This window comes from Pantherophis guttatus, chromosome 9 (assembly GCF_059756535.1).
Source record: "Pantherophis guttatus breed Tessera chromosome 9, ASM5975653v1, whole genome shotgun sequence".
Lineage (NCBI taxonomy): Eukaryota > Metazoa > Chordata > Lepidosauria > Squamata > Colubridae > Pantherophis > Pantherophis guttatus.
In genome coordinates, this window is record NC_142071.1 from 6,655,236 (window position 1) to 6,682,765 (window position 27,530).

The 27,530-nt window shown below is 43.1% G+C and overlaps 1 protein-coding gene across 7 annotated transcripts in view; it reads left to right on the forward strand.

Annotated features, from left to right (window-relative positions):
• Positions 1-27,530, forward strand: part of TACC1 (transforming acidic coiled-coil containing protein 1) — a 98,841-nt gene that overhangs the window by 31,630 nt on the left and 39,681 nt on the right. For all 7 annotated transcript variants that reach the window (XM_034432940.3, XM_087875893.1, XM_087875894.1 and 4 more), the window contains exon 2: positions 4,130-4,236. In XM_034432940.3, coding sequence (XP_034288831.2) covers positions 4,130-4,236 — 107 coding nt within the window. The remainder of the gene's footprint in view (positions 1-4,129; positions 4,237-27,530) is intronic.

Here is a 27,530-nt window from a genome sequence, read left to right on the forward strand (position 1 = left end):
GCCCCAGTACACTGCTTTGCCCAGGGCCCATAATGCTGTTAAGACGGCCCTGGCTTAGTTAATGTCCATTGGAATAGCGTGTTCATGCGTAACTAGATCCTGAGAGATGGAAAGCTGAATCCAGAGTCGAATCAAATGTGGGGGTTTTTTTTGAGGGGGGGTGGATTTATTTATCTTATAGGCAGAGGTGGGTTTCAGCAGGTTCTGACCAGTTCTGGAGAACCGGTAGCGGAAATTTTGAGTAGTTCGGAGAACCGGTAGTAAAAATTCTGAGTGGCCCCGCCCCCATCTATTCTCTGCCTCCCAAGTCCCAGCTGATCGGGAGGAAATGGGGATTTTGCAGTAACTTCCCCTGGAGTGGGGAGGGAATGGAGATTTTACAGTATCCTTCCCCTGCCACGCCCACCAAGCCACGCCCACAGAACCCGTAGTAAAAGTTTTTGAAACCGACCACTGCTTACAACTCAGCGGGATCTTCTAGGACTCCTGATAGCTAGCAAATATAATATACTATATAGAATGTCCACAGTAGATATTATAAGTAAAATATAAGTTCAAAACCGAAACCCCAAACCAGCGTCAAAATGAAACCCAGATGGCAAGCGCTCATAGTATCACTATAGTAGTGAAGAACTCCATCTTCGGCATCTTTCCAAATAAATACTTTTTTTTTTTTTAGGGTGGCATTTTGATCTCGGCTGAACGGTTATTTCAAAGAGCAGATTTTGTCCCAGAGAAGAAGCAACCTCCTTGTTTTGACCTCCTAGCTTTTTGGAAGTGACTAGTGACTCTGACTAGGTGGCTCAGTGGCTAAGACACTGAGCTTGTCGGTCAGAAAGGTCGGCAGTTCGGTCGTTTGAATCCCTAGTACAGGTCTCCTGCGTGAGCAGGGGGTTGGACTAGATGTCCTCTAAGGTCGCTTCCAACTCCGTTACTGTTACTTTTACTCCTATCAGTGGGATACGTCTGATAGTTTCTCCTGGGACAATTAAGTTGGTTGTCTTGATTCAAGTAAAAAGGTAAAGGCAGGATGGATAAAAATCAATGATTTTTTTTAAAAAAATCAGATTTTTTTGATTTAAATTGGATTTTTTTAAATTTAAATCGGATTTTTTTGATTTTTATCGCATTTATTTTAATAAAAAACTTTTGGGGTAAAAATCTATCGTAAGATAGTTTTCTATTTAAGATACATAAATAATTTAGTTTATTCAGCATGAAATGGAGCTTAGTTATGTAGCATGAGGCTGTATATTCTGCAACACTGGGACTATCGGTGAGTCAACAGTGGGTCAAAGGAGTAGCAGAGATGACAGTTGCTCTTTAAAAATTATGATATAAATCGAGTTGATTTAAATAAAGTCTTTTTACTAGTGATTTAAATCATGATTTAAATTGTGATTTAAATCAACTCGATTTAAATCAAATCCACCCTGGGTAAAAGTAAAAGTTCCCCTTGCACATACATGCTAATCGTTCCCAACTCTAGGGGGCGGTGCTCATCTCTGTTTCAAAGCCGAAGAGCCAGCGCTGTCTGAAGACGTCTCCGTGGTCATGTGGCCGGCATGACTCAATGCCAAAGGCGCACGGAACGCTGTGACCTTCCCACCAAAGGTGGTCCCTATTTTTCTACTTGCATTTTTTACGTGCTTTCGAACTGCTAGGTTGGCAGAAGCCGGGACAAGTAACGGGAGCTCACTCTGTTACGCGGCACTAGGGATTCGAACCGCTGAACTGCCGACCTTTCGATCGACAAGCTCAGCGTCTTAGCCACTGAGCCACCGCATCCCTCTTTGATTCAAGTCGAAGAATGTGATTCTGTGTATAGCTCAGTGCCAAGTCCGACTGGGCTGTAATGGTTCATAGCGGCCTTTTGAACTGCACCTGGGAATTAATTAGAAGCCAGTGGAATGTGCTTCTGGTGAGCTATTATAAATGAAGTTCACGGCCTCCAGTAGCATCCACAGGGAGGACGATGGTTAATAATGGGATGTAGCATGCACTGGAGGTGGGGGGGATTTAATTGCTTTTTGCTGCTCTGGTCCTGAGAAAATTAGCTTTCTGAAGGAGCCAAAAGAACTTCCTTGGAACAACCACAGCGAAGGAAACACACAGCTGTGAATGCTGCTACAATTCTGCTGTTCAAACAGGCAAAATACAAAAAGCCACAAATTTGCTCACACCCTTTAATTGATTAACAGAGTTGGAAGGGACCTTGTAGGTCATCTAGTCCAACTAAGCAGACCCTACACCATTTCTGACAGATGGCAGTCCAGTCTCTTCTCGAAAGCTTCCATGGATGAAGTTCCCACAACTTCTGAAGGCAACTTCTGTTCCATGGGTTGATTGTTCTCACTGTCAGAAAATTTCTCCTTATTTCCAGGTTGAATCTCTCCTTGTTCAGTTTCCATCCATTGTTCCTTGTCTGGCCTTCGGGTGCTTTGGAAAATAGCTTGACCCCTTCCTCTCTGTGGCAGCCCCTCAAATATTGGAAGACTGCTATCCTGTCTCCCCTGGTCCTTCACTGGTCTTTTATTTTTTTATTTTTTTTGCTTTTAAAAACAAACTTTATTCAATATAAAAAGATAAAAAATTATACAAAATGTTCTTAACTCTAAAAAAGAAAATACACTTCTAAATTACATATATACTAAAACTAATAAACAGGATTATCTCTCTATAATATTTAAACATATGAATATATATATATATACATTAACCTTAATTTCTTAATGACGGTGTATATTTGTTACCTTTAATTTCTTACTGTATTTGACTTTAATGGTCTTTTAAAAATAATAGATGAAACTCAATTGAAATGACTAAACATTGTTTAAATTTGTAAACCGGCCAAATACTCTCTGTTCAAAGAAAATACATTGTATGTTTGTATGTGTGTTTGTCTAAAAAATTAAAAAAAAAACTTTTTATATATAAAAAAAATATTGGAAGACTGCTATCATGTCTCCCCTGGTCCTTCTCTTCACTAGGCTAGCCATGCCCAGTTCCTGCAACCGTTCATCGTATGTTTTAGCCTCCAGTCCCCTCATCATCTCTGTTGCTCTTAGATTGCTCTTGGTTATTCCTTGTTTTCCAACACAGAGCCCGTGAGAAATCATGTGCCTGATATTTCCCTTGTTTCCAACCTTCCCGCATTTGGATTTATTAGATTATTTAAAATTAAAACCAATAGAAAGACGCATGCATATTCTGGAGCAAAACACCCACCTTCGGCATTATCTGAATTTCCTACAAGTGCCAATGAACCCATGTTAATACCGTGTTTTCCCGAAAATAATTTTTTTGAACCCCGAAATAAGTGCTTGGCCTTATTTTCGGGGAGGTCTTATTATTATTATTTTTTTTAATTTGATTTATATGCCGCCCTTCTCCGGAGACTCAGGGCGGCTTACAATGCATTAAGCAATAGCCTTCATTATTTTGTATATTTATACAAAGTCAGCTTATTGCCCCCACAAACTGGGTCCTCATTTCACCTACCTTAGAAAGGATGGAAGGCTGAGTCAACCTTGAGCCTTGGAGAGATTCGAACCAGCAGAAATTGCAGGCAGCTGTGTTAATGACAGGGTGCACTAAACCACTGTACTATCAAGACTCATTTTCGAGTGCATGGAGCAAGATGAGGCTCCTCTTGTAGTCTTACCTGATTTCCAGTTCTGCGTTTAAATATTTTCGGGGAGGGCTTACTTTTGGGGGGGAGGCTTATTTTAGTGCATGCGCTCAAAAGCCCGATTGGGTTTATTCTCGGGGGTGTCTTATTTTCAGGGAAACAGGGTATCTCAGGGGCATATTTAAAGTTGGGTCACTCCAGTTCAGTGCTCTGTTTGAAAGGGTGCCCGGGGGAAAAAAGGGACAGGTATGTTAAGGTGATAGCTAATACCTGAAAGGCGGTGTCATTGGAGGAAGGCATAACAGTTGTCCACAATTGTGGACATTGTGCAATCAAACCTTTTTTATATGCATCACAAGTATGGGTGCATTTTATTTTTTGAAACCCCTCTTGCAAAAAACGGTTCTTGATAACAAGCTTGAAAAGTTGTTTGATTGGTTGAAGGAAATAATGTTTTGTTTTGTTTTCTTCCCTCTCCTCTCCTTCCTCCCTTGGCAGTTCGGATTCGGAAGGCAATTTTGGGACTCCAGAGGCAGAGACGCCAATCCACTCCTTGGGGAAAGAATTGGAAGAGCTGGATCTGGAACTGGAAGTTGGGCCCCAAGGTAAAGCCACTGCTGAGGCTTACTTTTCCTTCCTTCGTTGAAAATGCACAGTGCATCCTGTTTCTCTTGCTAGTACTTTTTTTTGTGTGTGTGTGGCTCATCATTTGGCTCTGTGCATGGTCTAATAGGGACGAAGCTGTGTGTTCATCATATTTTAGCACAACCTTCTGGTAATTCGAGTGGAGCATAGATCTGTTTTTTTTTTCTTTCCTATCATATTTTGCTGTGGATGTGCTCCGCGAAAGAAAGCTAGGTAACCAGACGGACTTAGGTTGAGGGAATGTCCTTGCAGAAGTGTGAAATGCCGTTGGAGGCGGAGTTAAGTCCAGTTCGCTGAAAATTGCAGTTTCTATTAATAATAAAAACAAGAAAGGTCGAAAGCAAATTGCTCGCCCTTCAGAGCTAGAAACCTTTGATAAACAGACCGTAGCTTTTTACAAAGCTTGGAATCTCAAGTGTTTATTATGTTATGTTGGATTTTCAGATTCCAGATCAATGGCGGTTTGAGTTGTGTTTATATATTCAGGCCTTTGGGTTCTCCCTTCTATAGCAGGAGTTGCCAACCTCGGCAACTTTAAGCCTGGCGGACTTCAACTCCCAGAATTCCCCAACCAGCTTTATTCCTAGGGAAACTTCGGGGTGCACACAGATGTTATTCCTCTGGGTCAGTGGTGAAATCTAAAATTCGTTACTACTGGTTCTGTGGGCGTGGCTTGGTGGGGGAGTAATGTGACTGGGTGGGTGTGGCCAATTTTTTTTTTTTTACTTTTAAAAGCATTTTTTCTACAACCTCTTCGGCGAAGAGGTTGTAAAAAAAGGCTTTCAAAAGGCTCTGACGATCCCAGCTGAGTTTTTTAAAAAGCCTCTGCCGATCAGGCAACTCATCTTGGATTGTCAGAGGCATTTAAAAGAAAAAAAGGGTTTTTTTCTTTTAAATGCCTCTGACGATCCCAGCTGAGTTTTTTAAAAAGCCTCTGCCGATCAGGCAACTCATCTTGGATCGTCAGAGGCATTTAAAAGAAAAAAAGGGTTTTTTTCTTTTAAAAGCCTTTGACGATCCCAGATGAGCCCCGCAATCATCAGAGGCTTTTTTTTTTTTACTTTTAAAAGCATTTTTTCGGCTGAAGAGGTTGTAGAAAAAATGCTTTTAAAAGAAATAAAAAAAGAGCCTCTGATGATTGTGCAGCTCAGCTGGGCATGGGGGGTGGGCAGGAATTTTTGCTACCAGTTCTCTGAACCACCCGCCTCCATCGCTACCGGATCGGGCGATCCGGTCCAAGCCGGGAGCATTTCACCCCTGCTCTGGGTGTATATATAAGATCAGAAAAACGGAGCTAGGAAAGACTGACATTCCTTTGCATTCTGCCGACAAAGTCGCCCTTCGTTTCAATGCAGGTCACGTGCGGCAGACTGGTTTTCATCGGGATAAACACACCTCGCGCAGTCTAGGCGAGCTGGGGAGAGAGGATTGTGCGTGTCTCGAACGTGACAGCTCCCTTTGTCATTGTGGAGGAAGCGGATCTTTGCGGCTTTTCGCGCTTAAGCAAAACAACCAGGCGGTTCTGGGGAGATCTTTATTTAGCTCCTACAGTTGCTGCAGGAGGGTTACAACATCCAGGCCCTTGCCGGGGGTTCCAGTATCGCCCTGCTACAATTTTGCATCTTATGGAATTCTCCTTTCGCGCCCCTAAATCCTCCTCTCTCCCCCTCCCCTCCTCCGTCCTCTTGCCTTTGTAAGCGTGAAATTTGTATTACAAAGAGAAAAACAGCGGGGATCTCACTGCTGAATTTGAGGCTCTGCAGAGCTATAAATTAAGACTGTGGAGTTGAAAAAAAAAATTCTGGCAGAATCAAAAGGCAAGCCATTTCCCTATTTTATTTTATTATTTTTTTTGCCACTACAAGATGCAGTAAACCTCTGTATTTTGTAAAAAGGGAAAGGAGGGGGGTGCTTCCCCTTTTTTAATGTGTGCCAGGCCATCTCCTGATCAGTCTTCTGAAAAGATCAAGGGCATTTTGAGTGCAAAATCCTGCCATGTGAATCCGTCACAGTCTAAGGGACTGAACAAAAGCTTTGCAATGCAAGTAGCAAAGATTAAGAAGAAGCTTGCCAAAGAATCAGATTATAGCTGGAAGGGACCTTGGAGGTCTTCTAGTCCAGCGGTCACCAACTGATGGTCCGTGGACCACTGGTGGTCCGCGAGAAAATTTTGGTGGCCCGCAGAAAAATTATTTGCATTTTTTATATTGCACTAAATCAGGGGTCCTCAAACTACGGCCCCTGGGACGGATACGTGCAATGAACGTTTGTGTCGCTGCAGAGAGTCTCCCCCTTTGAGGTCTTTTTATGTGGGTCGGAGTATACATAAAAGATACGTTCATCAAGAATCATAAGGTACAGCACTTAGTGATAGTCATAGGGAAACAGTCAATTTAAATCTTAAGGATACCAGCAACAAGGTTACAGTCATACAGTCATAAGTGAGAGAAGATGGGTGATGGGAACGATGAGAAGACTAATAGTAATAGTAATGCAGACTTAGTAACTAGTTTGACAGTGTTGAGGGAATTATTTGTTTAGCAGAGTGATGGCATTTGGGAAAAAACTGTTCTTGTGTCTAGTTGTTCTGGTGTGCAGTGCTCTATAGTGTCGTTTTGAGGGTAGGAGTTGAAACAATTTACGTCCAGGATGCGAGGGGTCTGTAAATATTTTCACAGCCCTCGTTTTGACTCGTGCAGCAGACAGGTCCTCAATGGAAGATGTAGGGGAAAAATAGCTTTCAGCTTGGAGGTATTCAGTTAATTATTTTTTATATATATAATTGGCATCCTTCATGCTGTAGCTTGCAATCTTCCACATTTCTAGCAGCTGCTTCTTGGAAAAGCTGTTTATTTTCTGTTATCTGATGCCTGCAGAATTCTATGGCAAGCCTGGGATTGATTCTCCGCAGCGTTCATTTTTCCTGGAAAAACAGCCACTTCTTAAAAACAATACAGGTAGTCCTCAAGATACAACAATTCATTTAGTGACCTAAGTTACAGTGGCATTGAAAAAAAAGTGACTTATGATCATTTTTTACACTTACCGCCATTGCGGTATCGCCGTGGCCACAGGATCAAAATTCAGAGGCTTGGCAACCAACTCATATTTATGACGGTTGCAGTGTCCCGGGGTCACGTGATCCCCTTTTGCGACCTCCTGAGGAGCAAAGTCAAGGGGGAAGACAGATTCACTGAACAACCGTTGCCGCTAGCTGAACATCTGTACGGATTTATTTAACAACTGCGGCAAGAAAGGTCGTAAAATGGGGCGAAACTCACTTAACAAATGTCTCGCTTAGCAATGGAAATTTGGGGTTTCAGGAGGCTGTGAGTTCGATCCTAGGTAGAGGCAAATATTTCTCTCTCTGGACACGATGAGAATATATCTGCTGAACAAAAATCCGCCTTGGCAACAGGAAAGGCATCCGGCCAGTAAACATTCAGCTCCGTTCCGTTGCCCAGACTCCACCCCGCAAGGGATTATGCGGTCGTTAAAAGAAGATGAGTTGTGGTCGTAAGTCGAGGACTACCTTGTCCTTACAAGCCTGGGAACGCAGCACTTTTCCTGGAGTGCCTCAATTGCATTCTTGCTTTGGGGATAAACCTTTAGGTGGCTCACGCTGAGAGAAAGCAGTTTAATGGGTGATTTAATCTGACTCTTGCTTGAAATTCTAATGGTGAGGCTTTGAGCCTGAGGGAGAGGCTGATCAGTGAAGGCAGCCCCAGGAAAGGCTCCTTTTCTGCTTCATTGTCATCTCAGCAGGCAGTTGGAGGCTAAAAAAGAAGGGACAAAGTGCTGACACTGTCAGAAGAGACGGGAGCTTCCCGAATCTGTCCTTTATTTTGCAAGACAGTTTATTCAGGAATAACCCAAAAGGTGCTTTTTTTCAAGAGGCAGTTGGACTTTCTTGGTTTTTTCTTTTGAAGACGTTTCACTTCTCATCCAAGAAGCTTCTTCAGCTCGGACCGGATGGTGGGGAATGGAAGGATTTATACTCCTTGCAGACAGCTGGACAATTGCATCCTTTTAGACAGACACGGACTTCAGAGGATAATTAGAATTGCAGAAAAAACAATGGCTACCAACCTGCCTTCCATGGAGGACCTGTATACTGCACGAGTGAAAAAGAGGGCTGGGAAAATATTTACAGACCCCTCGCATCCTGGATGTAACTTGTTTCAACTCCTACCCTCAAAATGACGCTATAGAGCACTGCACACCAGTGCACACAAGAGCCTTGGTGGCGCAGCAGACTAAAGCACTGTTAAGTAACACCAGCTGCCTGCAATTACTGCAAGTTCAAATCTCACCAGGCTCAAGGTTGACTCAGCCTTCCATCCTTTTGAGGCAGGTAAAATGAGGACCCGGTTTGTGGGGGCAATAAGCTGACTTTGTATAAAAAGGAACACCGCTTGGGGGGGGGCCCCGAAAGCCCTACTAAACAGGTATATACAAAAGTATGAAGGCTATTGCTAAACGCATTGTAAGCCGCCCTGAGTCTCCGGAGAAGGGCGGCATTTAAATCGAACCAATGAATGAATGAATGAATGAATGAAGAATGAATGAATGAATGAATAACAAACAAACAAACAAACAAACAAACAAACAAACAAGTGGTCTTCCAGGCGCGCTTCAAGGTGCTGGTTATCACCTTTAAAGCGCTCCATGGCATCGGGCCTAGCTATCTTCGAGACCGCCTGCTGCTACCGACGGCCTCCCATCGACCCGTGCGCTCCCACAGAGAGGGCCTCCTCAGGGTGCCATCAGCCAATCAATGCAGGCTGGTGACCCCCTGGGGGAGGGCCTTCTCTGTGGGGGCACCTACCCTCTGGAATCAGTTGCCCCCAGAGATAAGGAGAATCCAAGACCTCAGCGCCTTCCGCCGTGCCCTTAAAACCCACTTTTTCCAGCAAGCCGGGCTGGCTTAAGAAGAAATTTTAAATGTTTTAATTGGTTTGTATTTTTAATTTTGGGCCAAATTTATATATATTTTAATTGTTTTTAATATTTGTATTTTATGTTTTTTAATTCTGGCTGTACACCGCCTTGAGTCCTCAGGGAGAAGGGCGGTATATAAATTTAAAATAAAATTAAAAAATTAAAAAGAAAACTATATATGCTAGTTTTGTGACCACTCAAGAAATAGTCAGGCACGGGAAGGGTTTTGTGGCTCCCGGTGTTTTCTTTTCTGTGGGAAACGGCTCCAACTGGTTCTTTGAGTGTTTAAGGTTGCAGATCCCTGCCTTATACAAATTCTACGTATATAGGTAGTCCTTGCCTAACAACCAACAATTGGAACCAGCAACTCTGTGGTTACGCACTGTGGTTGTTAAGTGAGTTATCGCATGACTGCAGCAGACTTAGGACCTCACTTCCGCTGCAGTCGTTAAGCAAATCATCCATGGTCATTAAGCAAGACATCACAACCTGCAAACTTACTGCCGACTTTTCCAGTGACTCTGCTTGTTGAAAGCTGACTGTGAAGTGTGGCCGCTGGGTGCTGCAATGGTCGTAGGTGTGAGGACCAGTCATAAAGTTATTTTTTTTCCCCAGCACATTGTAACTGTGAACAGTTGCTAAACAAGGCAGCCTTTAGCCAGAGTTATCTGTATTACTCAGGCTTTTCCCTTTCGGGCATATAGTAGGTAGGTCTAGAATTCTTACAATTTTAGACAAAATCAATCAAATATAGCTTTGAAGACATTCACAGGAGGCCTCTTCTAACTCTTTCACGATCACTTGATGTTTAAAAATAAACTTCTGCAAATGGAGCTTCGGTTTAGCTTTGGAACACTTTGGAGTGGTTTTCTGGTGAGTCAGATTTGGTTGTCTCTAAATCAATTCGGCCTATAGTTTGTCTCAACCGACGGAAGCTTTCCAGAATGTTCTGCTCTCAAACGGTGCTATTCTTTTTTTCTTTTTTTTTTAATTTGATTTATATGCCGCCCTTCTCCGGAGACTCAGGGCGGCTTACAATGCGCTAAGCAATAGCCTTCATCCTTTTGTATATTTATACAAAGTCAGCTTATTGCCCCCACAAACTGGGTCCTCAATTTACCCACCTTAGAAAGGATGGAAGGCTGAGTCAACCTTGAGCCTGGCGAGATTCGAATATTATTCCAGCTTCTCTCTCACTCTCAGAATTTTCAAGGCAGAATATTTACGGGAAAACCAGATGAGATTGTTTTTAACAATTTGGCACTTCCTCTGTAGTCTTTGTTTTCATTTTTGGCTTCTAAGGCACATGACCATATGAACAGGCTCCTCCTGTTCCTCTTCCTCTTTGCTGTCAGCCTCTGGAGGCTCCGGAGTCTGCACATCGCTCCCAGATGGCCCTGGACCCGTCTCTGCCACCGACGCAGAGCCCTTGTCTGGGCCTTCCCCTGACTCTAGGACTGGCCCATTGTCCTCCCCAGCCTCCTCACTGTCCGACTCCGCTGCCAGCTCCGCAGGCTGCTGGCGGAAAACTACATGTACGGGGGGCAGGGGGGGCAGGGGGTACGCATGCATGGGGGGCAGGGTGTGTGTGTGGGGCTGTGTGCACATGGGAGAGTAGGGTGTGTGCGGGGGGCACACATGCGGGAGTGCATGCGCAGGGGCCATATATGCATTGCATTTTGGGGTTTCGCGCACGCGTGTGCATTCCCCCACGCCCGCGCTTTGGGCACTCGGTCTGGAAAAGCTTAGCCATCACTGCTAAAGGCTGTAGCATCCTCTTTGACCGCAGGAGGTGAACTAAGCGTGCTGGGTTGAATATTACAGAAGATTGATTATTTTAGATTCCCTCGGGCAACCTGTGCCAAGAACATACTCTCCATGCGGTAGCCTTTCAAGCTGGACTGCCAATAATGATGTGGGCTCCTCTCCAAATTCTTTCTCTCTCTCTCTCTCTCTCTCTCTCTCTCTCTCTCTCTCTCTCTCTCTCTCTCTCTCTCTCTCTCTCTCTCTCTCTCTCTCCTCCCCCAATTGTCCCTGCTCAGAAAAATGATGCCAAAGCAATTTGCTTGCACCGTGTAAGCAATTTTGGCTAGGTTGATTCACACTATTGCAGCAAGTCTGGGAAAGTCATAGATTGGACGATAGATCTGCAGAGGAAGCCAGGAGGCTGAACAGAAATGCTGCCAAGTGCCGAAGACTCACTCGGTTTTTTTCCCCTCAACGTTCGGCAGCTGCAACCACCTGCTTGAATTTCGAATTTCTTGGCAACTGCGGGAGAAATAGCCATTTATTTAAAAGAGGCCAAACGAGATCCGTATTTATTTCGCTCATTCGATGCTGATGGCTCATTCCAAGGGGGGGCTTACGTGGGAGAACTTTCTGGTGGCTTATTTCTCATTATCATGCCCTGGATGATAAAGGTGGGTTTCAGCAGGTTCTGACCCGTTCTGGAGAACCGGTAGCGGAAATTTTGAGTAGTTCGGAGACCGGTAGTAAACCAGTAGTAAACCGGTAGTAAAAATTCTGACTGGCCCCACCCCCATCTATTCTCTGCCTCCCGAGTCCCAGCTGATTGAGAGGAAATGGGGATTTTGCAGTATCCTCCCCCTGGAGTGGGTTGGGAATGGAGATTTTACAGTATCCTTCCCCTGCCAGGCCCACCAAGCCATGCCACACCCACCAAGCCACACCCACAGAACCGGTAGTAAAAAAAAATTGAAACCCACCACTCCCTGGATATCAAAACGTCTTGGCTTTATCCTGGGTTCTGCATGTATCCAGATACAACATGGTAAGTCGGTAAACAAGTGGCACAGCTATGAAGATTAGTGAGCAAACGCCACCAATGGAACCAGCACCTACTGAAGTTTGGAAAAAATAACTTTGAGTTTGGAAGTCAAAGTGCAAAGAACAACTATTAAGATGATTAAAGGCCTGGAGACTAAAACATATGAAGAACGGTTGCAGGAATTGGGTATGGCTAGTCTAGAGAAAAGAAGGACTAGGGATGACATGATAACAGTGTTCCAGGATTTGAGGGGCTGCCACAAAGAAGAGGGAGTCAAGCTATTCTCCAAAGCACCAGAAGGCAGGACAAGAAACAACGGATGGAAATTAATCAAGGAGAGAAGCAACCTGGAATTAAGGAGAAACTTCCTAACAGTGACAACAATTAATCAGTGGAATGTGTTGCCTTCAGAAGTTGTGGGTGCTTCATCGCTGGAGGTTTTTAAGAAGAGACGGTCTGAAATGAGATAGGGACACCTACTTGAGCAGGAGGTTGGATTAAGAGACCTCCAAGGTTCCTATCAGCTCTATTCTGATTGATTGAAGTTCAGTTCAGTTCTAAACAAACTTGCTCAGTTCCCAGAATGCAAAGGAATGCATTTCGTGCAGACAAAAACACACCATTTTATGCGAGTTGCCTGCTGCCAATGCAAAAGCACTAACTAGGACATGCTTTCATTGAACGAATACCTCTCGCTGGTTAGGTTTTCTCGAAGTTTATTTGATTGCAAGCCAAGCAGAGCCACGTAAAAGTAAGGTGGGTGAGGTGGCTGTATAAAACAAAATAGACAAATAAAACAAGAGAAAATGCCACTCCGTAGGGATTTGATAAATTGCCTCTGAATCTGTTAAGGATATTCTTGGCTCATAACCGATGTTATGGGTTATTGAGCAGAGTACCCCTTGAGTATGCACATGAAAACAGCTGAGAGTGTTTATGAATAATCACAGTTAACATACAGACACACTGAGTTGTGGTAGTCTTTTACTTTTAGGAAAAAGTAAAGCAAAGTCCAATAACAATCCAGGTCATACACAGATAAGGCGATAGTTAAAATATCAATCCAGGGATATTCCAAGTACAAAGTCTTCTTACCAGTTGTTGTAGTCATTACACAATAAAACAGTGCTTCTTGAGTTTCAAACAGAAACAAGTTCAATATTAAAACATTCAATAAATAGTAGAAAGCAACAAGTAGCAATGATCAAACAGTGGTCATGCAGAGAGAACAGGTAGAGAGTAACAGCAAATAAGCAGATAAAACGGTGTAGTGTTCACAAGCCATGATTTAGGCTTCCCCTTAAGTACATTGGCTACAGAGCCAATCAGGATACAGGATGATGCAATACAGTCTTAAAGCAATATAATACCTTTTGACTGCAGACATATATTGATAGTTTATATATTGTCTGACCAACTAGTTAGACTATTTATTTATTTATTTATTTATTTATTTATTTATTTATTTATTTATTTATTTATTTATTTATTTATTTATTTGGCAGTATTTATATGTACAGTAGCCATTTCCTAACAGCCATTTCCTTTAAGGAACGTTTCCTACCAGCCATTTAAAGAGTGGCATGTCCCTTTGATTTTTAATTTTTTTTTTTTTCATGGATTAGTTATGCAATTTGAATGCAGCTGATTCTGGTGCTGAATGCAAGAAGGATGTTCGGCCATTAAAAAGAATAATCTTGATATGGTTGCATAAACACTTAACTAAGAATTTTTCCAGAGGTGGGTTTTACTATCCAGTTGCTCAGACTTGCTTACCGATGACCAGGGACTTTTGCAAAAGACATCAAGGGAGGAATTGTGAAAACTCATCTATTTTCACTATCAGGGATGATTCTCAGCCTGGTCATCACTTCTTTACCCTCCTACCATCGGGAAGGAGATATAGAAGCATAGCCGCACAAACAGGCTGAAGGACAGTTTTTATCCGTGGGCTGCCAGACTCCTGAATGAGAAATAACATCATAACTACGTAGTATGATGGACTGCAGGGCCGGCGCAATGTGTAACGTGTTCACACTGGTGCAATAGGACTGGATGTTTTGTTAATATGGTTTATTGGGTTAGGGATTCTCTGTCTTCACGGTGAGTTGTATTGTGTTGGGGTGTGTGTGCACTGAGGGAGCTCAACCAATCTCATTGTACATATGTTGTGCCCTGACAATAAAGATTTGAATTGAATCTTCCTGTCTCAAACATTCATTGGGGGTGGGTGGGAAGCAACTGATGTGGGAAAAGGCAAAAGGTTTAGAAATGAACAGGAATTATTTTCTGGATTATTATCATTCAGAGTATGGTGAGAACGCAGCAGAAAAGAAGTAAACATATACACACAATCCACATAATTATACTGTACAAAATTTCTACAGATTATGGCAGTGGCCTCATAATTGTATATCCAGATTCAGCTATTCCGGCATTGCTTCATGCAAATCTAGGGAACCAGAGACAAAGAAAAGTTCATAAAATCAAATTTTCCAGATTGAAATAATTCCATAGGTATGGTAGGAACTGATCGTGAGATGCTAGTGTATACTGGAGTAGCAGAAGTGGACAACCGAGGTGATTTCTACTTTTTAATAACCAATTTGCAATTGTTTTCATACATTTCCATGTGTACATTCACAATCTATTCTCTGCACATAACATTCAATTCATTGCCATCATGACTGCTGGTCTCTCTCTTGGTAGCTACCAGCCTTCCTACCTCGCTATGTTTTTAAGATTACTTTTATTTATTTTTTTACAAGCTCAGCTAAGTGGCGAAAAAGCATTCTTTTTATTTCTAAGAATGGCCCCGTAGGTGTCCTTAAAAATCATAATAGTGAATGCCCGCAGACTAGTTCTTTACGTTTGAATTTGCTCCTCTGCTTTGAACAAAATAAAGAGCGATACCACGCATCCAGAAGAGCTGTCTGTTGAAAGTTGGATGATCTGAAATGCTATACAATGCCAACTTTTCCTATTCGGAGGGAGAAAATCTCTTTTTCTGCCTTCCTTTGTTTTTGGCGTGAATGCAAATCCATTATTCTGTATCAGATGACCAGTAGAATTGAGTTTGCTGCAGTAACAGTCCTGTATTTGTCTGTTCTCGGTAGAACTCCATTCAATACTTCCAGACTGACTTTTATGGATGGATTGAAACAGAAGGTGGATGACACTGTATTAATGCAACATTAGATGAAATGCATTTTGTTGCTAGTTTGCAAAGTCGTGTCCGACCCATGCTAAGCAAATGGTTATAAGTCAAGGACTATCTGTACTTTGGCCCTCATTTGTTGTTGTTAGTTGCAAAGTCATGTCTGACCCATCGCAACCCCATGGACAACTTTTCTCTAGGCCTTCCTGTCCTCTACCATCCCCTGGAGTCCATTTAAGCTCATGCTTACTGCTTCGGTGACTCCATCCAGCCACCTCGTTCTCTGTCGTCCCCTTCTTCTTTTGTTCTCAATCTTTCCCAGCATTAGGCTCTTCTCCAGGGAGTCCTTCCTTCTCATTAAGTGGCCAAAATATTTGAGTTTCATCTTCAGGATCTGGCCTTCTAAAGAGCAGTCAGGGTTGATCTCCTCTAGGACTGACCGGTTGGATCGCCTTGCAGTCCAAGGGACTCGCAGGAGTCTTCTCCAGCACCAAGGCCTCCATTCTTTGGCGCTCAGCCTTATGGTCCAGCTTTTACAGCCAGACATTGCAACTGGGAAAACCATGCATTAGATAAAAGCAAATAATATGGACACTTGTTTTGGTGTGCAAGGCAAGGATTAAGGGTGAAGCCATTATCATGAACCAGCTATTAGATTTTGGGAAGGAAGAACAGTATAGGTAGTCCTCTTAATGGCCACAATTGAGCCTAGAATTTCTGTTGCTAAGCGAGACATTTGTTAAGTGAGTTTTGCCCCATTCTATAACCTTTCTTGCCACATTTGTGAAGCAAAACACTGCAGTTGTGGAGTTAGTTACACGGTTGTTAAGTGAAACCGGCTTTCTCATTGATTTTGCTCGTCAGGTTACAAACGGGGATCACATGACCCTGGGACATTACAGCTGTCATAAATAGAGTCAGTTGCCAAGCGTCTGAAGTTTGTTCACATGTCTGTAGGGAATGCTGCAATAAGTGTGAAAATGGCCAGAAGTCTCTCTTTGTCCAGGGCTTTCATAACATTGAATACTCACGAATGAATTGTTGTCAGTCGAGGTTTACATTTGTTTTTATTCCAAAATCTTTTGTTGCCTGCAGGAGTGGGATTAAGGAAACCTCGCACGAAATATTTCTGCTTTATTGCTGTGTCATGAACAAGTTTTTCTGGTCTTTCAAAAGCTAAATGCCAGAAGATTTCAGGAATGGCCCCTCCTCCTCTTGCGCCTTGCTAATTCCCCGTAGAAGATCTCTCCTTCTCTCTCTCTCTCTCTGGGGAAGAGAGGGTTATAAGACTGCATGGGAATTTAAAGTATGCAGCCAACTCCCTGCATTTCTGAGTCTGCTGTCCTAGGAGGTGTTTTTTTTTTTTTTCCTCTTCCTTTTTTCTAATAAGGGAGATGAAGTTTTTGGAGGTTGGCAAAGCTAGGCATGAAGTCAAAGCTCTATAGGTCCTCAAACAATAACAGGGCAACTTTTTAGGACAGATCTGGGATGCTGAGCATATGTTGCAGACAGGGGTGGGTTCTAAATTTTTTTACTGCCGGTTCTGTGGGCATGGCTTATTTTGTGGGTGTGGCTTGGAGGTCATGTGACTAGGTGGGCGTGGCTAGCTGGTCAGAGTCATTTCTGGAAGGTCCTCACACTTACGACCAGTCCTCGCACTTACGACCCGACTCATTTGTTTGCTTTTAACACTGATCCGCTGTAGGGCGGCCCTTTGAAGCCCCCCGGCAAGAGTTTAAACAGTTTTTTTTCCCTCTAGTCATCAGCTGGGACTCAGGAGGCAGCAATAGATTGGGGGTGGGACCAAATAAAAGGTAAGAATAACATGGGGGCGGTGGGGGGGTGGGAGGGCGGGGGGGAGGACCGGTTCGGTGACGTCATATCGTCACCGCTACCGGCTCGGCCGAACCGGACCAAACCGGGAGGAACCCACCACTGGTTGCAGATAATTCCAGACAATAATTTATCCATACTGGACATGCCCATTTCCAAATGCTGTCACAGCACATCAGTGCACTCTGGATGGCAAGCCAGTGTGGTGGTGTTTGTTGCGATTTTTTTTCTAGCCCCCCAAGGATCTTTTCTGCCCCTCCTTCTTCTTTTTTTCAAAAAAAAAATATATATATTTTTATTTTTACTATATAAAGAAAGAGCAACAGTTTCAATGTCTATATAAACAGTGTGTTGTCCGGTTACAGTTAGTTTGAGCAATAGTCATCATTATCATGTTCATTAGTAGTGATCATATAATAACATTTTCTCAACATAACAATAATACTTAATTGTTAATACTAAATCGTATTGATAATAAACATAGAATAAACCCTTATGGTAAAATTAATCCTTCTCTTATAATTTCTTTTTTTAAATAATTTTTATTAAACAGTTTTTTTTAAAAAAAAACAAAAATTTTTACAATTTTCTTCTTTTCAACATTTTTGCATCAGTAAACATTTCTTACGTATCCATTTTTCTCCCTTACTTCAATTTACCATGGATACATATGATTTGATTCTAATATTGATTTACATACATAAAGATAACAATGTACTCAATTTCAATCATACATTCTGTGTCCATTCCATTTCCACTTGTTTGTTACTATATTTCAACTCCTATATCTTCCTCATTTACTCTTTCCTTGCCTTTTATACCTCTCCTCTAACCATTCATACCATATCATATAGTATTCTGTTTCCTCCTTTTCTTGTACTTCTTTTTTTTTTTTTTAATTTGATTTATATGCCGCCCTTCTCCGGAGACTCAGGGCGGCTTACAATGCGCTAAGCAATAGCCTTCATACTTTTTGTATATTTATACAAAGTCAGCTTATTGCCCCCACAAACTGGGTCCTCAATTTACCTACCTTAGAAAGGATGGAAGGCTGAGTCAACCTTGAGCCTTGGCGAGATTCGAACTTGCAGAAATTGCAGGCAGCTGTGTTAATAACAGGGTGCGTAGACCACTGTACTATCCAGGCTCTTTTGTGAGCTTGTCCATCTCTGTGCACTTTTCTAATCAGATTTTCTTCCGTTGGTGGATTATTATTTTTCCAATTTTGTGCATATATTTATTTATTTATTTATATTTAAATTTATATACCGCCCTTCTCCCGAAGGACTCAGGGCGGTGAACAGCCAAAGGTAAAAAACATAAAAATACAAAAATTTAAAAGCAATTTAAAATATATTAAACAATTTGGCCCAACAATTTAAATACCCCCATTTAAAATTAAAATTAAACAGTTAGAAAAGTTAGGCCAGCTTGGCTTGTTGAAATAAAAAAGTCTTGGGGGCCCGACGGAAAGTACGTAGATCCGGAATCGTCCGTATCTCCGGGGGGAGCTCGTTCCAGAGGGCAGGTGCTCCCACAGAGAAGGCTCTCCCCCTGGGGGCCGCCAGTCGACATTGTTTGACCGACGGCACCCCAAGGATTATTATTAAATAATAATATATTATTCTTGCCACTGTTGTAATATGTATAATTAAATATTGTATTTATTTATTTATTTATTTGGTCATATATCCCTGGAAGTATTCCTAACAAAAATATTTCTGGCTTCATCTCTATATGTTGTATGGTTATCTCTTCTAAATATATTCTTACTTTACTCCAATATTGTTTTATCTTGGGGCACATCCACCACATAGATAAAATTCTCTTATAAATGTTCTGATTTCTGTTTCTGTTATTTAACCATTGATAAAACGAATCCCATGTTTCAAAATATTCTGTATTATCTTCCTTCTCTTTAATTTCAAGTGTTTAATCTATCCACTTCTGCACATTCTAGTATTTTTTTTTTATTATCTTCTCATCTGTAGAGATCTCCACACCTTTCCAATGTTGTGCAATATAAGGAAAAAGAACACAACCACGAATCTACAATCTCTGTCTACCTACAGATTTTGTAGGTTTTCCATTTGTGGAGCATCTTTTGAGCCTCTAGAGAGGCTCCTCATGAATGGTTTAATAGTCTTTCATACTGGAGAAGTTAGAAGTACATCGTGGAACTGGATGGTGGGTTTTTCCATATCTACAATTCTGTTTCTGTTATTTCTTTCACCTTCTAACTACCGGGTGGTATCCTCTCGGCAGCTATGGACGTAAGAGTGGTGCGCAGAGGAATAAAAGTAAAGATAAAGGTTCCCCTCGCAGATATGTGCTAGTCGTTCCTGACTCTAGGGGGCGGTGCTCATCTCCGTTTCAAAGCCGAAGAGCCAGCGCTGTCTGAAGGCGTCTCCGTGGTCATGTGGCCAACATGACTAAACGCCAAAGGTGCCCGGAACGCTGTTCCCTTCCCACCAAAGGTGATCCCTATTTTTCTACTTGCATTTCTTACGTGCTTTCGAATTCCTAGGTTGGCAGAAGCTGGGACAAGTAACGGGAGCTTACCCCGTTATGCGGCGCTGGGGATTCGAACCGCTGAACTGCCGACCTTTCTGATCGAGAAGCTCAGCGTCTTAGCCACTGTGCCACCACATCCCTTTTTGCGCAGAGGAATACTTTCACATAAGGGTGATGTTATAGGACATTATTGCACCAGGCTGGAAAGCAAAAGACTGTGAGTTCTAGTCTTGCTTTAGCCATGAAAGTCAGCTGAGTAACCTTGGCTCATGTCATTCTCTCTCAGCCCAACCCTACTCCCAGAGTTGCTGTGGTGGAGAACATAGTAGGAGGAAGAAGTGCTGGGCATGTCCACCACCTTGAGTTAATTGTCAAAAAAGGCAGGATATAAATAAATAAGGCATCTTTTGAAATGAGAATGAAACTAGATGTTGATTGTTTACAGGCTGGGATCTGCAGAAGAAGAGCAGGCAGAACCGGTGGGGTGGAGTTAAACATGTCATCAGTTTAGAGTCCTTGCATTGCCACAAGAGACCCAAATCCAGCCTCCCTTGAATTCCGTTGACCCTCACCTAGCGCTAATTTTGTGCAGACTGTTAGTTGGCCAGATTCTTGTGTGTAGGCTTCAATAAATCATTTATGCTGCAATCTGCACGAATGGGTCTGATTCTTTGCCTCTGATGTCAGCTTCACTTTTCACTCAATGAAGAACCATCTTAGAAACTACAAAGTTAGATGGGCCAGGGAGTGTGGAAGGCCTTGAGGAGATGCCCTTGAAGATATTGGTGTGTACAGACTGTGTAGTTTCTCTTGCACTTAGTAGAACTATAGTTCTGCTGCTAACAGTCGTCCTTTCTCCAGTTTTACTCAAGGGATCCTGTTTTGCCTTACCCCATCAAAACAGGAAGAGAAATATGGCAAGAGTGTGCTAGTTTTCCCAAGATGAGCTTCACAGCTGCCATTTCAATGGCATGTTGGAGATATATTTCCAAAGGGATGGGTGAAGTAAGATGGAAAGTACATGGGATTGGATTCCATTACTATTTAAATTGCATTAAAATGATTCTAGTGAAGAGAAGGACCAGGGGAGACATGATCGCAGTCTTCCAATATTTGAGGGGCTGCCACAGAGAGGAGGAAGGGGGTCAAGCTATTTTCCAAAGCACCCGAAGGCCAGACAAAGAATAATGGATGGAAACGGATCAAGGAGAGATTCAACCTAGAAATAAAGGAGACATTTTCAGACAGTGAGAACAATCAACCCATGGAACAGAAGTTGCCTTCAGAAGTTGTGGGAGCTTCATCCCTGGAGGCTTTCAAGAAAGAGACTGGACTGCCTTTTGTCAGAAATGGTGAGGATCTCCTGCTTGGGCGGGGAAGTTGGACTAAATGACCTACAGGGTTCTTTCCAACTGTCAATCTGTTAAATCTGAAAGGTTGTAGCTAGGATGGCTCCCATCCATGTTTGTGTGCTGTCTAATCATGGCACAGTTTGCTAGGAACCTCTGAAGGCCTTTGGGAGCTCCATCCCAGAGTTGATGCGTGGAACCTGGAGGCGCGACGATCCTGTTGTGGACCCTTGCAATAGTCATGCTGCAGGGTACCTCGCTAAAATGGGTTACGTAACTACTTGTCATTTGTGAGACGAGATGGTTGGAGTTGCTCGGCCTTTGGGTGTTGCCAAGGGCCTGTCAGCTTGCCCTTGACAGATTTATTTGGGCACCTGCTTGGATGCTACACGCCCCGGGAGAGGAATGGAAGAGGCAGAACAGCTTGCTGGGGTTGACAGGTGTTTTCCTGTAGCTCTGAAAGGGGCTCAGCATTCCAGAACTTCGACACACCCTTCATAATCACACAGGACATCTTCTTTGCCTCCTCGCCCCAGCCTTAAATCTAAAAATAAATTAAAAAAAAAAAGCTTGGGAAAAAATAGTGAGGATTGGAAGCGGTCCAAGCAGGTTCTAAAAACAGGCTGTAATCCAGAAGTTGTCATGCTTTCCTTGGTGCAGGAAACCACTCCTTTGTGATCACAATAGCATAAAAGCTGATCCATCTTAAACATAGTATGTATGGAGTACGGGTCCCCAACCTTTCGGACTTCAGGGACCACTAAATTCATCATTTTAAATCCCACGGACTACTCATATGATCTGCCTTATGACTGGCTGGGTGGGCGTGGCTAGGTGATCATGTGACTGGGTGGGCGTGGCCAACTCAATGTCACTCACGTCAAGGGGTCCCTTGCCAGCCTCTCCTCGCCCCTCCCCTCCCAGCCACTCCTCGCCTCCCCGCCCAGGCTCCTTGGGGGCCCAACAGGAAGCAGTTGGCAGCCACCACAAGAAAGAGTTGGCACAACAGTTGTTCAAATTGGAGCTGGCTGAGAAGGAGACTCAGTAGAAGCACCTTGCTGAGGACTAGGAGCATAGGCTTTCCAAACAGAGAGAAGACCTGCGGGAGTGCAAGGCCAGGTACCAGCACTTGGAGGCTCAGCTGGCTGAGATGGTCCGAGAATTCCAGGCCATGATGCAGTCCCACTGGAACAAAGCCCTCCGACTCTTTGCCACCAGTAGCACTTCCCTCCAGCCTTCTCCAAAGCCCCACACCAGGAGGCTGAAGCAGAACCCAAGTCGGAATTTCTGCCCCCCTCCGACCCACACAAAAAGACCCCAAAGGGGGAGACTTTCTGCAGCAACACAAACGTTCATTGCACGTATCTGTCTCAGGGGCCGTAGTTTGAGGACCTCCTGATTTAGTGCAATATAAAAAAACGCAAATAATTTTTCTGTGGACCACCAAAAGTTTCTCACGGACCACCAGTGGTCCATGGAGAACCAGTTGGTGACCGCTGGTATGGAGTCTTCAACCCCCCCCAAAAAAGGTTTTTATCAGAAGTTTTGAACTGCTACTTTATTTTAGGAATTCTGGCTCAGAATTCTTTCATCTGGTACCTTCAAGGTAGGATGGACTTTGACTGTCATACAATAATTCATATTTTCACCAGGTTGAAGAATTGCTTCTGTAGATACTTTGAAAGAGCTCCATTGGCTGTACTAATATGCTCTCACACGTTTTTTAAACCCAAATCTGAGAAACCAAACTCATCTTCTTTTCCCTGATAGCAAATTAAAATTAAATAAGAGTTGAAAGCGAGGTTAAGGGAAACGCTGTAGCAAATGAAGGTGAACTTCAAAAGGAAAACATTGTTTTTAATGGTTGATTTTAAAATGTATTTTTTTTTAAAAAAAAATAAATCTGCAGTGAAACATTGAACTGGTTTTCCTTGACACAATCCAGAACATTTCATAACATTTCAATGTTATGAAAGTTGAACCTGTGGGTTTAAGCATCTATTTCTTAACATCCTGCTATGCAGAGATAATTGAAACAAGGAGAATTCAAGATTTGACTTGCTGCAATATTATTGGGATTAAAGAAAGCACTTAAAACCCGGTTATCTCAACAGGTTTTTGAGAGGGATTTTCCTTGCATCAGAATATATATAATTATATGGGATTATGATTCCTTGACATAGGAATAGAGTATTTTATGATGAATATCATTTATTGTTGGCTATTTTTGCTGTTTTAATTTTGTTTACGTACTATAATAAGTTGCTCAGTGCTGATTGACAATTCGAAAAGCACGTAAGAATTAAGTTTTTACTTGATAAAACTTTTTAATAATAATAAAAAAAAGAATCAAGTTTTTATCCGACACAGTTTCTTCACCACACCAGTTTTCACGAGACTCCTTAGATGATATGCTATAGTCTCACTTTCGGTCTTTTTGTGTTCATATGAGTTTGTGCACCTTGTGTAGGAGGGAAGTCACTGCCTCACACAAGGGGAGAAGCATAGATTCAGTAAAGGGATGATGTAAAATCTTTGTGACATTTTGATTGAATGTGGATAGGATTGGGACTGTGTAGCATTTTTGGATTCAGATGGAAAAAGGCGTGAGGAACATCTTAAAATCCAGAAAGCTTTTCCAGAGATTGCTCTGCAGCCCCATAGGGCAGCAGAGAATCCATAGAACATAGAATATTAAGAGTTGGAAGGAACCTTAGAGGTCTTCTGGTCCAGCCCTCTGCTCAAGCAGAATACCCTAGACCAAGGGTCTCCAACCTTGGCAACTTTAAGACTTGTGGACTTCCAACTCCCAGAATTCCTGGAATTATGGGAGTTGAAGTCCACAAGTCTTAAAGTTGCCAAGGTTGGAGACCTCTGCCCTAGACCTGGGATGTCAAACTCGATTTCATTGAGGGCCGCATCAGGGTTGTGTTGATGTCAGCACTTCAAGCTGCATTTCCTCTAGTGCTGACATAAGAAGGAGAAGCGGAGGCGTCTGGAAAGGGACGTTTGACTTTTCACCTACTTATTTTCCCTGGAGATAATATCCCCTAGGAGATGGGATGGGAGGGGGGAAATTTATTTGAGCTGGAGCAGTAGATTATGGGTAGAGTGACTTGGAAGATGGCCAATGAGTGCAGGGGAGTGGGGAACGGAAAGGGAAGGTTTTGGGTCTGGAAGTCAGTGTTGGCTACGATGGAGTCGATTTAGAATGTCGTGCTTAATAAATGGGAGTTTTCTTCAAAGACTTTGTTTGAAATGCAATTTATTTGAGACGACCTCGAAACCTGACAGTTTAATCTCGGGGGAGGGGGGGCAGGGAGAGTGTGGACAGGGGGGTTGTGGACAACATGACGTCACTCATGTCGGAGGTGCCTGTGGTATCTCAAGTGCTCTGCCAGCGAAAACAGATTCCCAAGCTCCATTTTCAGCTGCGACAGCCTCCTACAACCCTCTGCCAGCAAAAACGGAGCTCGGCGAGGGGCATTTGTGGCCCTTCCAAGCTCTGTTTTCAGCTGGGACGGCATCCTGCAACACTCTTCCAGTGAAAATAGAGCTCGCGAGGGCCGCGCGCAGCCCTCCTGAGCTCTATTTTTGCTGGCAGTGGCACCACGGGCCAGTCCTTTGCTGTTTCCCAGGGCAGCAGATCTACAAGTTCTGAAGGCAAGGCATTCCACTGGTTAATTGTTCTCACGGTTAGGAACTTTCTCGTAGTTTTAGGTTGCTTCTCTCTTTGATTCGTTTCTATCCATTGTTTCTCGTTCTGCCTTCAGGGGCTTTGGAAAAATAGTTTGACCCCCTCTTCTTTGTGGCAGCTCCTCATATATTGGAAGACTGCTATCATGTCTCCCCTAGTTCTTCTTTTCATTAAACTAGACATACCCAGTTCCTGCAACCGTTCTTCGTATGTTTTAGCCTCAAGCCCCCAAATCCAGGAAGATTGGCTTGGTTTAAAGAACTGTCGAGAGGAGCTATGTGAATTTTCCACTTGTCTAGAACTATATTTCCCCCTGTAAATCTGAAGCATGTGTCAGCCCTGGGATTTAATGTATGGAATTTTCTGGGAACGAGGATCACTGTTTCTAAAATATTGCAGAACAGGAGCAGAGATTTTTGTAGTAACAAATAAGTGTGATTTGCATCTTCTCCAATAAACTATGGATCAATTAAAAAAAAAAATCAAAGTCAGTAGGAAAACCCCACCTTACACATTGCTAAATGAGGGCCAATAGATGGGGATGGGGAAGAAATGGAGGTAGTGACAGATTTTATTTTCCTGGGTTCCAAGATCACCGCAGATGGGGACTGCAGCCAAGAAATTAAAAGACGCTTGCTCCTGGGGAGGAAAGCTATGGCAAATCTAGATAGCATTCTAAAAAGCAGAGACATCACCCTGCCAACAAAAGTGCATATAGTCAAGGCTATGGTTTTCCCAGTTGCAATGTACGGCTGTGAAAGTTGGACCCTAAGAAAGGCTGAGCGCCAAAGAATTGAGGCCTTTGAACTTTGGTGCTGGAGAAGACTCCTGCGAGTCCCTTGGACTGCAAGGCGATCAAACCTGTCAGTCCTAGAAGAGATCAACCCTGACTGCTCTTTAGAAGGCCAGATCCTGAAGATGAAACTCAAATACTTTGGCCACCTAATGAGGAGGAAGGACTCCCTGAAGAAGAGCCGAATGCTGGGAACGATTGAGGGCAAGAGGAGAAGAAGGGGACGTCAGAGAACGAGGTGGCTGGATGGAGTCACCGAAGCAGTAAGCATGAGCTTAAATGGACTCCAGGGGATGGTAGAGGACAGGAAGGCCTAGAGGAACGTTGTCCATGGGGTTGCGATGGGTCGGACACGACTTTGCAACTAACAACAACAAATGAGGGCCAAAGTACAGATAGTCCTTGACTTATAACCATTTGCTTAGCATCTGTTCGAGGTTACAGCGGCACTGGAAAAAGTGACTTATGACTAATCCTTGAACTTATGACCTTTGCACAATCCCCATGGTCACGGGATCAAAATTTGGGTAGTCAGGAGCCACCATGTATTTATGAGTGTTGCAGGATCCCAGGATCATGCATGATCACCGTTCGTAACCTTCCTAAACTGGCTTCCGACAAGCAAGGTTAATGGGGGAAGCTGCATTCGCTTAATGACCGCAATGATTATTTAGCAATCGCAAATGATTCGCTTAACAACCATGGCCAAAAGGGTCATAAAATCAGACGCAACTCACTGAACAACTACTTTGCTTAGCAATGGAAATTATGGTCCCAGTTGTTGGGACCATAAATCAAAGGAACATCTGTATCCATATGGTATCCTTGTTTCTAAAATTGTATACTCTAACCCCGTGATGGCAAACCTATGGCACGCATGCCACGGGTGACACGTGGAGCCATATCGGTGGGCACGCGAGTGTTGCCCTAGCTCAGCTGATTTTGGGGCCTTCTGGGCCTACCGGAAGTCAGGAAACAGGCTATTTCTGGCCTCCGGTGTGTGTGTGTGTGTGGAGAAGGCCGTTTTCGCTCTCCTCAGGCTCCTAGAAAGGCTCTGGAGCCTGGGGAGAGCAAAGAATGGGCCTTCCAGTCCCACTGGAAGTTGGCAAATGGGCCTTTCCCGGCCTCTGGAAGGCCTCCCAGGGAATGGGGAAGGCTGTTTTCGCCCTCCCCAGGTTCCAAGAAAGCCTCTGGAGCCTGGGGATGGCGAAAAACGGGCCTACTGGGCCCACCATACCATCATGTGCCAAAAGCGGGGGGAGCGCAGGGGTGTCACGCATACATGCGCGGGGGGGCGCACTGAATTATGGGTGTGGGTATGCGTGGGCGCGACCACCCCCACTCCCCCCCACTTTTGGCACACGACGGCAAAAAGGTTAGCCATCACTGCTCTAACCCTTTTGTCATTGCAGTAAACTTTGAATCTTTGGGGATGTCACTAACTTGGATATGAGGCACTGCAAGAGCTTGGCAGTTGGTTACGAGACTATTGTTCTGTCTCACAGATCATTCTAGATTTTTGCTCTAAATTCTGTTTCCATCCTCTCTGAGAATTGTAAGGCAGGGCGGTTTTATTTTTCCACGCCTGTGAGATCTCAGCCAACGATCAACAAGGAAGAAATAAGTTCTCAACATGCCATTCGGGAGCTAAGTGCGATCTTCGGGATGAGGTAAAAGAGTAGAAAGGTGTGGATATAAAGAGATTATTGTAGGTTAGAAAAACGCACTTTCTATGATGGCATCTTTCTATCTATACAAACTATACTACTTTGACTTCCACGATTTAATGCCTCTCTTATAAAAGACTAATAATTCTTCATAATAATAACCATCTCTTTTTTTTAATGAAAGTTTTTTATTTTTTTCAAACACACATACAAACAAACAAACAATGCATTATTTCTGAACAGAGTATTGGCCGAGTCACAGTTTGTACCGCTTTTCGTTTCTCAAACACCATTTTATATATTTCACTTCTCTCCATAGAATTCTTTCTCTCTAATTTTTTATTTTATTTTCCTTCTATTTCTTCAAATATATAAACAATATTATCATTCGCCCTAATCTGTAATCTTAATCATTTTTTTCTTTTTCCACTCCTCTCTTTACTTTTTTCAAATTGAAACCCTTTAAATTGAAATCAATCATTTTTCTAAAATCTAAAGCTAACTCTAAATTATCT